Consider the following 13424-nt stretch of genomic DNA (forward strand, 5'->3'; position numbering starts at 1 on the left):
TGAACTGGTCGCCAGCCCATCGCAGGGCACATAGAAACAAACAAGCATTTGCGCACACCGAACGGCAATTTAGAGTCCTCAATCATAGTGAGGATAAGCGGTGAAGAAAATGGATGAATGGAATCAATTCCTTGTGTGTCTTGTTGCATGCTTGGCCACTCATAAAGCTGATTCAGATTCTGACTTTGATTCTAAAATATTAGCTGAACAACTCACAACAATCAGCATAGTCTACTGTAGTGATATTGACTTTTTCTTAGTGTGTTAATAGAAATAAATACATAAATTAAATATATGCAACTAATTTTTCTTAATTGTGTGAATCATTTTGGTGATGGATGCCCTTTTTTTTACTTGAGTTGAGCACCTGCCCCCAAAAATGTGAATGCGCCTGATTTAGCCTCAAAAGCCAAATCTACTTTTAAGGGGTGTTATAATATTATAATGGACAAATAAATTCAAAATTCATTGTTCAATCTTAATCCCATGAGATCTGGTTTTGAGTGTAAAAACGGTTGCTACATTTATTGTGAGCAACAAATGAATGAGGCAGTGTCACCAATCGCACATATGTCCACATTCAATATGGCGGCGAGGTTTACGTGCGTTTCCCTGGCAAAGAGGAATCTATTTATAAAAAATATCTATGCGACCAACCGACCAAAAGAGGGCAAAAAAAAGCCGTCTCGTCCTGTGCACTCCAATTCAGAAGGTGGCGGTAATGTAATACAAAACCACTTGCTGTTGAAGCCATGTGACTCGTTGACTGCAAACAGGGAAATTTTGAAAGTTGGTCCGTGTGGGCGTCGTTGATTGGTGTTGTGGAAAATCTCAAATGGCGCAAGAAATATCTGCTCGAATAATATCGGATGAAAGCAATGAGAGCAACGCCATCGTAGATTTGAAATCTCTCGTCAAAGATGAAATCGGCGACGAAAGGAACAACGCTGCGAGTTCTGAAACGGAACAGAATGTGCTGGATGTAACGCAAGGTATGTTTTTTTTTTTTTTTTTTTTAAATCTTTATTTGTAATACATGCTAGTGGCGCGTCTTTAGTTGACTCTTTCGTTCTGTTTTTAAATTCTGCAGCTCTTTTCCAAAATGAAGATAAAGCGAATGATCATGCAGGAAGTGAAAGTGATGACGACGACGACGACGACGACAGTGGCACAGACAACGTTAACGTCTACAAGGCAGGGACCCAATTTAAGAGATCTGAGCACAGTGGAGGAATGAATTCAAATTTACCAGACACATTTCAAACGGGACAACTGCTGTTTTATGAAAGGTTCAAAGCCTACCAGGACTACATACTAGGTAAGAATTAAAACAGGCTATCATTGAAGTTACAGGTTCCGTGTGGAATTGTGTACAGTTGCAAGAAAATGTATGTGAACCTTCTGGAATTGGCAGGCTTTCGACTTAAAATGGTCGTAAAATGTTATGTAATCTTCATCATCATCTTCATTTTCAGTGTTTTCATTGGGCACGCCATGTAAACATTTACACTGCATGGTGGGAAAATTGGATGTAGAATAATGAGTAATTCAGCAAGAGTAAAAATTCCAAAGGCTTCACATTGTTTCCCTTCCAATATATATATATATATATATATGTGTGTGTGTGTGTGTGTAGTGTACTGAAAAAACAAGGTTATTATAGTAAAGTAAAAGGAACGAGAATACTAAAACAAAAATTGCAAAAATATTTTCAGAAACAAAATAAAATAAAAATGAGTATTTTTAAAAGAACGATAAGTAAAACAGCATTTTATGTTTGCAAAATTAACAAAAACTGAACTTATTATAGCGAAAATGCCCTTTGTTTTCGTCTTTGTCAATAATAGTCATCGACAAGCTTTCGGCGTTAATTTATAAAGTATTTATTTCGGATAAATATATAGATACAGCAGGGATACGGAAGGAAGGTGGAACAGTCGGTTAGGAACTGTAGTTCACTGACTGCGTGTTGCCTAGAAGTGACAGCGTCGTCGTATTGAGGCCTAGCCAGGCCAAGCGCACGTTTTGCCGTGAATCGAACTTTTACATCCAGAAAGGACCAGGATTGTCGACAGGAGGTCCAGTTAGTCACTCACACTCACCGGTGTTACGGCACCAACGCTTGTTACTCTGGTTTTTGGAACAGCGCGATAAGACAATGCAGGAGTAGACGCCTTTGTTGTAATCCATTCTGATGCAAAGGCTGAGAAAGCTGCTGCTCTGCAAAGGAGACACAAACTTGAGGCATAGGAGAAAAAAACTGAGGAAAATGGAGAGGTTGGTCATTGATGCCGAAATAGCTGCTGCAAGGCTCTGTACTGAAAGGCAGTGATGGTGGAGGAAAATACAGTTCAAATGGAATGAAGTCATACGTGAGCAAAGGCTGGAAATGAACGCAAATGCAAATTCATTTGTGCCAAGAGGAGTAAAAAAGGACTTTGGATCAAGACCCAACGGTGCCACCTGTCTGATCAATAAACGATGTCACGTGGAAACACAGCAACAGGACCAAATCCAAAATGGAACTTTAACACGATCAGGTCACTGTTGCAAACAAACGGTGGAATGTCTTGTGCTACCACTCTAAAGCAGCAACCTCAAAACGTTTCCAGAACCATCGGGAGCTTTTCCGTCAAATTAGAATTCCTGGTTGCGAAAGGTTCCTGCCTCATGCTGTGGTTTGTGTTTCCATCAAACTTCTTAGTTGAGGGGAGCCGAAGCGAATGAGGCTGATGTTGCTCAGTACTGACACCTACTGGATAAACAAAATGCTGGTATTTCAATTCTTTCAATGTCTTATCTTAATCTGGATTTCAAATATTTTGGATACCTTTAGAACCTAACCCTTTATCCAGGTGAGGCGATTAGAACTGATTCTCATTCGCAATGCCAACTTGGCTGCAGACAGGATTCTACATTTGATTTCTATATTTATTTGTTCAAAAAGACAAGTTTTTCTAATGTCTTGGCCATTACATTTTCCTTCATGTTCTCCGGCTTTCGAGAACATCCGCTCACATGGACCTTTTATTCACCATGTGATGTAATATGATATTTAACTTGTTACTGTGTCACATTGTACAGTTTGTATATGTATTTGCTTTTATTTTTGCTTTGTTTTAATCTGCTGTCTGGAGCCAGGTTGGCATTGCAAATACCCGGATTTGAACCCGGCTCCTCAGAACTGTGAGGCAGATGTGCCAGCCAGTCGCCCGCCCTGCCGCTCTAAGGTTCAATAAAAAAATAAAATAAAAAAAAATACATGACTTAATGGACAGCTCATGGACAGTCAGTTTTTAAATACATCAGTGTGAAGTGTTTTGTATTTGTGAACGGGAAGGTTTTATTTCAAATATTTCTCCCGCAACTGACTGGATTGGATTATTATTATTATTATTGTTTTTTTTTTTTTTCGCCTTTCTGTGCATATTTATTCATTTATTCTTTCTTTTGAATGGTTAGGTGACTGCAAGCCTTCAGAGGTCAAGTCTTTTACTGCTGACTACTTAAAAAAAGTGGTGCAGTCATTCGGTTGGCAAGCTCTCTGGTCCGCCGAGTTGTTTGATGTTCTGGTGGAGGTGAGACATTGCACATTTTTTCTGTTATTTTCTTCCAAGTGTAAATGAATGTTCTGTTCGAGCAATATTCAAATATTCATCGGAAACATCAACGATAACATGATGTCGTATGTGTTAATGACAAAGTGTAAAATGTGTTCAGCAATGATGCCGGCGTAACTCGCCCGGCGATAGATGGCGCGGTTTCCTAAAACGAAAGCACCAAGACTGACCACCTTGTTCAATTTTCATTTCTCCTGCAAACGTTATTGCCCTCAGTCGAATGGCGACTGTAGAGACGTTTTTTTTTGTCTTTATTGAGCAGGCTACGAAAGACAGTGTCACCGGACAATTTCACTGTTCACGTTCAACTCTGGGCCATTCAAGAACAGTCACAGAGTTGTTCTGAAGCCATTCCGTTATTTTAGCTGCGTGCTTAGGCTCATTGTCTTTTTTTGAAGGTGAACCTTCGGCCCAGTCTGAGGTCCTGAGCACTCTGGAGAAGGTTTTCGTCAGGGTATCCCTGTACTTGGCCGCATTGATCTTTCCTTCGATTGCAACCGGTCGTCCTGTCCCCCCACAGCATGATGATGCTGCCACCACCGTGCTTCACTGATGGGACTCTATTGGACAGGGGGCGAGCAGTGCCTGGTTTTCCTTCACACATACCGCTTTGAATTAAGGCCAAAAAGTTCTATCTTGGTCTCATCAGACCAGAGAATCTTATTTTTCACCGTCTTGGAGTCCTTTTCATGTGTCTTGCACTGAGGAGAGGCTTCTGTTGGGCCACTCTGCCATAAAGTCCTGACTGGTGGAGGGCTGCAGCCATGGTTGACATCTGTGGACCTAAGCCACAGTGGTCTTTGGGTTCTTCTTCTGCCTCTCTCACCAAGGCTCTTCTCCACGGGTTGCTCAGTTCGACCTGACGGCCGGCTCGAGGAAGGACTGCCGGACTCCAATGAAGGGGGGGGGAACCATCTCAAGGATGATCAGAAGAAATGGACAGCACCTGAGACAACAAGGCTTCACTGGCAGTCATATCAACAGATATAAATCTCAAGCCTAAACAACCAACAACTGAAAATGTCATCTACTTCGTGGGTGGAAGCATTTGTCGCGCGGCCACCAAACAAATGGAAGATTAAATAATCCTCTCAAATCCCCCTTTTGCTTTGTATGCTACCACTTTAGCGTGCGAATGATCGAATTGTGTCTCGTTCCGGATTGATTCAAACTAACCAATAGGTGGGCATTATTTCAGGTTTGTGACGTGGACTTCGGCGACCTCAAGGCCACTGTGAAGCTTGTGCTTCCTCTGCAGTGTGAGGTCAGAGGATGTGACATTAACAAGGAAGCCATTGCAGAGCTGTTGGAGGCAACCCAGCACAAAGTCCCTCTCATGGAACTTCAGATTGTCTATGAAGAGTCAGGAGACTACGATCACATTGCCTTGGGCGTGGAGCATCTCAGGTATGGCTTTAGCCATTCTACTGTGTTGAACCATGCGTGCATCCCTATCACTGTGTTCTAAAGGAAGCAGCATTATTTTAAATGCGGCGACAGGAGGTGGCGTGTGTGTGTGCAAGACGGAAATAAAATCCAGAAAAGAAATGGCTTAAAAGTCTCATCTGGAATTATTTGGCCCACATGTTTGAGAGCCAGAGTAAGCAATCTTAATTTGGAATGAATGCAAATGAATTTTCGCACAAATGAAGTGAATTGGATCATTTTTCCGTGACAGCTCTCGCGGCACGCCGGCAGAGTCGAGAATCACCGGTCTCATGAGTGATGTTTCCAGTTAAATTGAAAGAAAATATTCAGCTGTGTGTTATAAAAAGGCGCAACTCTTGACAGGTTTTTTTTTTTTTTTTGTAGTAGAAATGTAAATGTATCTTCATAGTCACGATTCTTTTTTTCTGTTTTGGCAGATTCCTAAACGCACACTTCTGGAACTGCCCGGCATGACTCGAGTCTTGTTTTTCTTAGGTTTCAATATTTCAAATTCAGGAGAATCCATAGTGTATTGAATAGGAATGGGAATTGATAAGATTTTTCCGACTACATATTTGACACTACTTAATGATTCGAATCTCTATCAATTCTCTTATCGATCCTCCAATTTTTTGGTTTGGGGGAGAAACGCGTTCAGGGGACTTTGACTGGATTAAAAAAAAAAAAAAAAGATAATTCAATGAATAAATAATATGACCTGCATGCATCAAACTTGGTGCAGTGAAATGAAACCTATAGATGCGTAGAACACTGATTCACATTGCAAGTGTGCAACATGAACAGGATTTATACTCAATTATTTTGACACACGCGCCACTGTATTTTCAGATTCTTCTACAAGCATGTCTGGAGACTTTGGGATGAAGAAGATGAAGATGATGACTTTGACTACTTTGTCCGCTGTGTAGAGCCTCGGCTCAGACTGTAAGTGCACGTTGTGTCATCGTAATGTTTAGAAATCCTATTCAACGCGTCTTCTCCCTCAGACACTATGACATCTTAGAGGAAAGAGTCCCGGCAGGTCTTGTGTCAGAATACAAGATCGTATTGGAAAAATGCACAGAGTGCTTCCAGCAGTTTTCACTGCTACGCAGCAGCATCAGCAGTGACTCTGACTCGGAGCTGGATAATATATCCATGGTGGAGGGCCTGAAGCTCTACGAACAGTTGGAAACTTTCAAACGGAAGTTGTACTTCATTGAGAACCCGTTGTTAAGGCAAGTGCTATTTCACCTCTCTATAGTACATGTTGACCAGTTAGCGTCCCTATCCTCTTTTAATCCACAACCTTTTTTTTTTTTTCAACTCCAGGTATGTGCTGGGCTACAAAGGTAATGCCCGACATCAGTTCGTCCAGAGTCGTGGGCCGAGAGACTCGTGCATCAAGGTGGCCCATGTGGTCTCATCCTCCTGCACGGCAAATCAGCTCCATTCCCTTCTGAATGAAAGGCTTCTACAGCAGTTTTCTTCCGAGGACACCGAAGTCCAGGTGCCCGCTTCGCAGTGTCGCAATAGGATTTTGTTTGTTGCGAGCGTTGACGATCCTTTTACAAACTTCATTTACCTGGCCAAATTAAGCCGATGCATGATGATCGCATCCTGGCTGTTTTTGCTGTTTCTCGTAATAAAACGTACAAGTAATAATTCATATTATTACTACTACAGTACAATATTATAAAGTGCTATTTAAGAAAAAAAATAAAAAATAAAAAAATCACGTTTACAATGTTTTTTCGTCTATGGGTGGAGATTGTATCAGAAAAAGGACATTTGCATTCATTTCAATGGAAAAAGAGCATTTTGGGTTACGAGCGTGAAATTTGTATTTTAAGGCACCACTGTCAAAATATATCAGATCAATACTAAGAGAAGTTGCATTGCAATTCACTGCCCACCTGCTTAGCAACAATTTGAAGCAGTGCTTTGCTCTCTGCGAGCAGACTCATAATTAGTAGCTGCAATTAACAAGTCAAACCACACAGGTGAGCAAAATAGACGCGTCATGTGATTCATGTGATCACTTCTACCATTTACAAATGGGAACCGTCCCCTTGAACCACGGATATGAAGAGAAGTCTTGGTTCGCCACCACGATGTAGCAGCCCATCTAATCGATGTACCAACGTGGCGGCCATGTTGGGGAGGTCGACGTTCCCGTCAAAGGCAATTCACTTTAGCTTGCTCATTTCCCAACCAATTTTTTTAAATATCAACGCAAAAGTGTATGCTATCAATACAAAACATTTGAGAGGGGAAAAAAAGCCCCCAAAATATTTTGAGCTGTGAAAGGTTACTCCCAGTTAGTTCCCTTGTACGGCATCGTGCACAACCGTATGCAGCACAATATGCCGACATCCTTGTTCTTTTGGTTTTCTTGCCATCCACACACGGAAATGCGCTGAGGACTTTGCCCATACTAGCGTCGCCGTCAAAAAGGGGCGTTACATATCTAGCTACGGTATGTTTATATTTATGCCTTGAACGACATGAATACGACGAAAAATAATGCTACGTTGCAGGAAAGTTGTCATATTGCCAGTGTTATGCAGCGATAACGCGAAAACTCTTTTACTTAATTACTACATTCTAAACATAAATACTGGGGCCCTACCAATATGTATTTTTGGAGGCTGATTCCAATATTTGTAGTCATGTGTGTGTTTGTGTATGTAGTTCCATAGAGACCCAGTTTCTGCGGTGGATTCCTGCTATCAGGGCGACATGGTATTTGTTCTCCCGGGAGTGTACAGTGTTACCGACTCCATCCTACTCCCAGACTCCATCACCATAGAGGGTATTCACTATGCTGTATTTGGATGAGGGCAACAAATGTACAGTGTATCTGGAAATGATTGACAGCCCTTTGCGGCCTTATTCTGGGGGAGCAAAATCCTTAGAATTCTACACACAACCCATCATGACCACGCGGAACATTTTACTGGGGAACATAAAATGTGGAAGAAGTGAAGTGCTGTTATTCACTACTTTCCGGATTCACTGTATCTTATAGAGGGCCATGTTGTTTTCAGCAAATGTTTTTTTTTTTATTTTTATTTTTTTTATCCCTGCCAGGGTTTGGACTCCCCGATGAGGTGGTGATTGAGAAGAAGAACAAGGGAGACTCATTTATTGAGTCTACAGGAGCGGATGTCAGAATGTCCAACATTAAGTTTATTCAATACGAGGACATTGAGGGTATTTTATGTGAGTATTCAGTAAAAAAAAAAAAAAAAAAAAAAAAAAAAAAGCCCCCACAATTCAATAAAATGTGATAACTCCAGAGTATTATTATTGGGGTGCTTAAATGTGCACCCGTTTGAGGGATGTTGCTTAGGTAGAATGAATGAACTCAATGATTGATGGTGTATTTGTACACAATAATTGAAGCACCTGCTTACTTTGTACAGCTGATCGACATTCTTCCATTTGTACATGGCAAAACATACGCTAGCTTAAAACACGCAGTAGCATGCATGCACCCTAAAACATACGCTAGCATGCACGCTAGCTAGCGTATGTCTTTTTAAAAAGGCAGCGGGAGCAAAAGTGAGTTCGGTTGTACTTTATTTGAAGTATTTAACAATGTACTCACGTGATTTTTTTATTTTTTTTATCAAAGTCCTCATCTTCTGTATCCGAAATGAACAGCCGTGCAAGTTCTCCATCAAACACGCCGGGTTCCCTCTCGTCATTGTCGGAGTCAGTCTCCTCGTTGCCGGGGGGGGGGGGGGGGGGGGGGGCTGTTCAGCAATGACGCCGGCTTTCGTGAAAGCACAATCCATTCACATATTTTCAGGGGTCCTTCGCCAAAGCGATGTTGTTTTGCACAATGCACATCCTTCCATTCTATGCCGACTCGGGGCGTGCCTTTAGCGTCCTCCTTCACACGCACCCTTCCGAGGTAAATCGGAACACGTGGCCTCAGGCGAGACTTCAATACCGACCTTACTTTTTTTTTCTTTATGTTTTTCCTATCTGTTTGGTGACCAGGTGTGAGAGAGGGGAATATGTCCATTGAGAATTGTGTGCTTCAGTGTGAGACCACCGGAGTTGTTGTCCAAGCGTCTGCCCACCTCACTATGAATATGTGCGATGTATATGGATCCAAGGTAATTGGTTTAGTGCAAGGATCAATAGTATATTTTTGTATTTGTGTTTTGTATGTCACTTGTAGGAGAAGCTCGAACGTCTAAGCTCCACGGCGTTACCAATAATTCAGACATTCACCGGAAATGACTGTCAAATCCATAAACGTAACTCGTTATAACGGTCATTTTGATATCATTTGATGGATAATTGTAAATACATGGCCCACTGAATTTCCTTTGGAAAATCAATTCATTTTACCGATATGAGTGTGCGCATTATTTAGTGGTGTTATCTGTCAAAAGCTCAGAATTGTTTCAGGGAAAAAAAGGAGTCTCACGTCATTTTCTTCAAACTTTGAACACCAAAATGTCTTTAGCGTGAGGTGTCGGAAATGAAGTTGAATGATTTACAATGTTTTCGGATTTCCATGAAAACTAACACAAATTCATCTTAATGTCTTCAGTTATTTTTGAACCATATTAAACCAAGCACAATTCATTTGTTCATTTTTTTTTTTGTATACATATTTACAGTTATTGATCAAATTATATGAAATGGCCCATAAATGGCATCTGATCAAATATTTCCCAGCCTATCATAATTATTTTAGAAATATTTAGGTTTGAAGTAAAGTAGTCAATTTATGTGAAAGTCGATGTCATGTTCTGATAGCACGTGACCCGGTGTGTGATCTACGCAGGGGGCTGGTGTTGAGATTTATCCTGGCAGTGCGTGCACTCTGGTTGGCAATGGCATCCACCACTGTAAGGACGGGATTCTCATCAAGATGAAGCAACCGACGGTGGGTGGACAAGTCCCTTTGAATTGTCGCCACACGTGGTGGCGGACGAGCACGGTGGGCTCAGACGCCATCCAAACAGATATTGTAAAAAAGGAGACGAAATAAGCTCAGAAATTACATTTGAAATGACACACGGTCAAAGTATTGAACGCACAAAGGGAGCCGCATAAAGGCATGGAAAACTTAAGACATCTACAATCTATCAATAATCAAACAGCAGTCCAGCCGCTTGTCAGTCCAAATGAATATCAGCTGGTTCAGTCCTAATTGATGGGCTACAAAAAAGATGTCATGGCCGAGGTGTGAGTCAAGACGCATCTCATGAGAGCTGTCTCAAGACCATCGCAAACTAATTGTTGCGAAACATAACGATGGCATTGGTTACAGGCGCACGTCGAAGCTTCGGAACGTTCCAGTGAGCACGGTTGGGGCCATAATACCTAAGTGGAAAGCCAATCATACCACCGTAGATTTGCCTCGATCAGGTGCTCCTCGCATGGTTTGTGACAGAGGAGTGCAAAGAATAATCAGAAGAGTTGTCCAAGAGCCAAGGACCACCTGTGGAGAGCTTCAAAAAGACCTGGAATTATTGAGTACTGTTGTCACAAGGAAAAGAGTGAGCAATGCACTCCGCCGCCATGGCCTGTAAGCACGCTCACCACGCAAAACGCCATTGCTGGAACAAAACAAAAAGCATGTCAAAGCTCGTTTAAAGTTTGCTGAACAACATTTGGACAAGCCAATTAAATACTGGGAGAATATAGTCTGGTTGACGAAAGCAAAATGGAGAAATGGCACTGCACATCACCCTAAAAACACCATACCAACAGTCAGGTTCGGAGGTGGGAACATGATGTGGGGCTGCTTTTCTACGAATGGTACTGGTAAACTTCACATTCTCGAAGGAAGGACGAATGGGCAAATGTACCGAGACATTCTTGACAAAAATCTGCTGCCATCTGCGAGGATGGTGAAAATGAAACGAGGGTGGACATCTCAGAACAATAATGATCCAAAGCATACTGCCAAGGAAACTCTCAATTGGTTTCAAAGGAGAAAAAAAATAATAATAAAGATGCAAGAATGGCCCAGGCAATCACCTGAAATGAATCCAATCGAAAATCTATGGAAAGAACCGAAACCCAAGGTCACTAAAAGAAGCCCACGGAACCTTCAAGATTTGAAGACTGCTTGTGTGGAGGAATGGACCAAAATCACACCAGAGCAATGCATGCGACTAGTTTCTCCATACAGGAGGCGTCTTGAAGCTGTCATTCCAAACACAGACTTTTGTACAAAGTATTAAATAAATACCAGTTGGCGTGCTCAATACTTTTTCCCTGTGTCATTTCACATTATACACGTAACTTAATTTCTGAGCTTATTTGTTCTACTTTCATTCTATGTATGTTCCCAACATCTGCTGAAATGTTCGTCAATTGCACCTTTGGAAATCTATTTAATGAAAAAAATGGTGACGTGTTCAATACTCACTTCAGCCGCCGTACATACAAATTGCATACATATTCAAATAAAACAGGATGCTATGGCGGTTTTGGGTGCCTTGAGTGAAGATTTTTTTTTTTTTTTTTTTGCGGTGTAAGATACTTATTTAAACTTGAGCTTATTTTTGCAATACATGTTGCCCAAATATGGTTAAGGACTACTGTAGTGCTTATTTAATATAGTATCTTTTCATAATTACAGGACTTCGTTGCTGAGGCGGAGGTGATCCCTTCAATCACTATGGATAACAATGTGATTCATAATAATGAAGGCTATGGGGTGGTCCTTGTGAAACCCACTCACAGTAAAGACAGGAACATTTATATTGAGAAATGCGCTGACAAAGGTAAAGTGTTCCAAACACTTCTTTTCGTCATCTTTTTACGAAACATGTCGACAGCGTTTACTTTAAACTTCCGCGCTGACAGGGCGTGTGGATGTCGAACAAATGTTTGAAGACGGACTGCGGAAGAATGTCGTGGGACACCCGATCGCCTCGCCGAGCCAGATCACAGGCAACCCAGAAGACGCTCCACCGAAGTTGACCGAGAATCCACATCGGGACACTAATGTGAACTCGGCAAGGAATTGGCAATTTTGCTGTCAGCCGAGCGTCAACAGGCATACATCCTGTACCCTAGCCATGCAAGACATGATTGCAGACAAGATATTCATCTCCATCGAGGGAAACCAGTTCCGACGCAATGGCATGGGTGACTTTGGCACTTTTTTATACTAAGAAATACAGATCGATGACAAATAACACGCTCTGATCTACAAATGTATTTAATACTTTAATGCACTCTGGACTTTTATTTTAATGTATGGCAATTGATTTGTGCCCTGCCTCTCACCCTAAGTCAGATGTCTTAACGGTTGTCGAAATCGGACCTCTCCCGAGGTAATAATGAAACTCATTCAAACTTCATCAAAAAGTTTACATCGATATATTTGTTTTCTTTTGACTGTTGACCAAAGTCATGGAGTAAAATACAGTTGCATCCAGAAGTATTTGAAAACAAATATTTTGATGAGCCCAATTGTTTTTGGACAATTTTGAACCATTTGTATTCCTTGAAACCCGTTTGGAGTCAACGGCTGCTTATGGACTTCATCGTTCCTTCAAAACGTTCACTGCAGCCAGTTTAGTTGCCTTCAGTTTTGTCTCCAGTAACTGAAAATTCTTACAAAGGATTTTCATCCAAGTATTTAAAACAAAAAAACAAACGTGTTGTTTAGTTCTGACAGTTGTCCACATACCATACAGCCACGGCTGTGTATTGGTGTATTCCTGAACGAGAACTACCATATTCTTTCCTCGCATCTTGATTGTGTTATTTCAAATCCACTGTGTTAATATGCTGTATAATGGCAAGATAAGAAAACCCCTGTAATTGTCCAAATACTACTGGACCTAAATATGTCTTTTCAAAGTGGTGTAACTGTATTGGCCATTGTGTTATTTTAGAAATCTGACCTCTCCCAATGTTATGTAACTTATTCAGGCCCATGTTACACTCAGTCAAAAAGTTGACATCTGATATCTATATAAATTCATTCATTCATTCCTTCCCTCCCCTGTGCTCTGAACACTAAAATGCCCATCTTTTAAATGTTCTTAGAAGTTTTGATGAAGAGATTTCTATATTCTTGTACAGTATTTTTGTTGGTTTTAGTTTGGTGCACTGACCCTGTCAAGATGTTCACAAAAGGTAAAAGGTATTTTTATTTCAAATGGTGACATTATTTTGAGTACATTTGGGGTTGTAGTTTGTGTTTAAGTCTAAGTTGTGTGATCTATTCATATACTGTTAACGTGCAAAATTAGAACGTGTGTCACTTGACTCTAGTCAATGTTTATATAAATAAAATTTTGAGTTGGACAATACTTGGTCAAGATTTTTTTGTTTTGTTTTTATGAACCTTGTAAAATCAACCTAAAATGTATAATCTCGTAT

General features: G+C 41.0%; 1 protein-coding gene across 1 annotated transcript; it reads left to right on the forward strand.

The window, feature by feature from the left end:
• Nucleotides 1–728: 728 nt before the first annotated feature.
• On the forward strand, nt 729–13354 carry shcbp1 (SHC SH2-domain binding protein 1). The gene is made up of 13 exons (XM_061757829.1): nt 729–992; nt 1091–1318; nt 3463–3578; nt 4819–5027; nt 5898–5993; nt 6056–6286; nt 6381–6558; nt 7743–7863; nt 8142–8273; nt 9060–9178; nt 9859–9960; nt 11668–11812; nt 11895–13354. Exons 1-13 carry the CDS (start codon nt 836–838, stop codon nt 12203–12205), a joined length of 2145 nt encoding a protein of 714 aa, XP_061613813.1. The 5' UTR covers nt 729–835; the 3' UTR covers nt 12206–13354.
• Nucleotides 13355–13424: the final 70 nt, after the last annotated feature.

The sequence above is a fragment of the Phyllopteryx taeniolatus genome, chromosome 2, assembly GCF_024500385.1.
Source record: "Phyllopteryx taeniolatus isolate TA_2022b chromosome 2, UOR_Ptae_1.2, whole genome shotgun sequence".
NCBI classification, from domain to species: domain Eukaryota; kingdom Metazoa; phylum Chordata; class Actinopteri; order Syngnathiformes; family Syngnathidae; genus Phyllopteryx; species Phyllopteryx taeniolatus.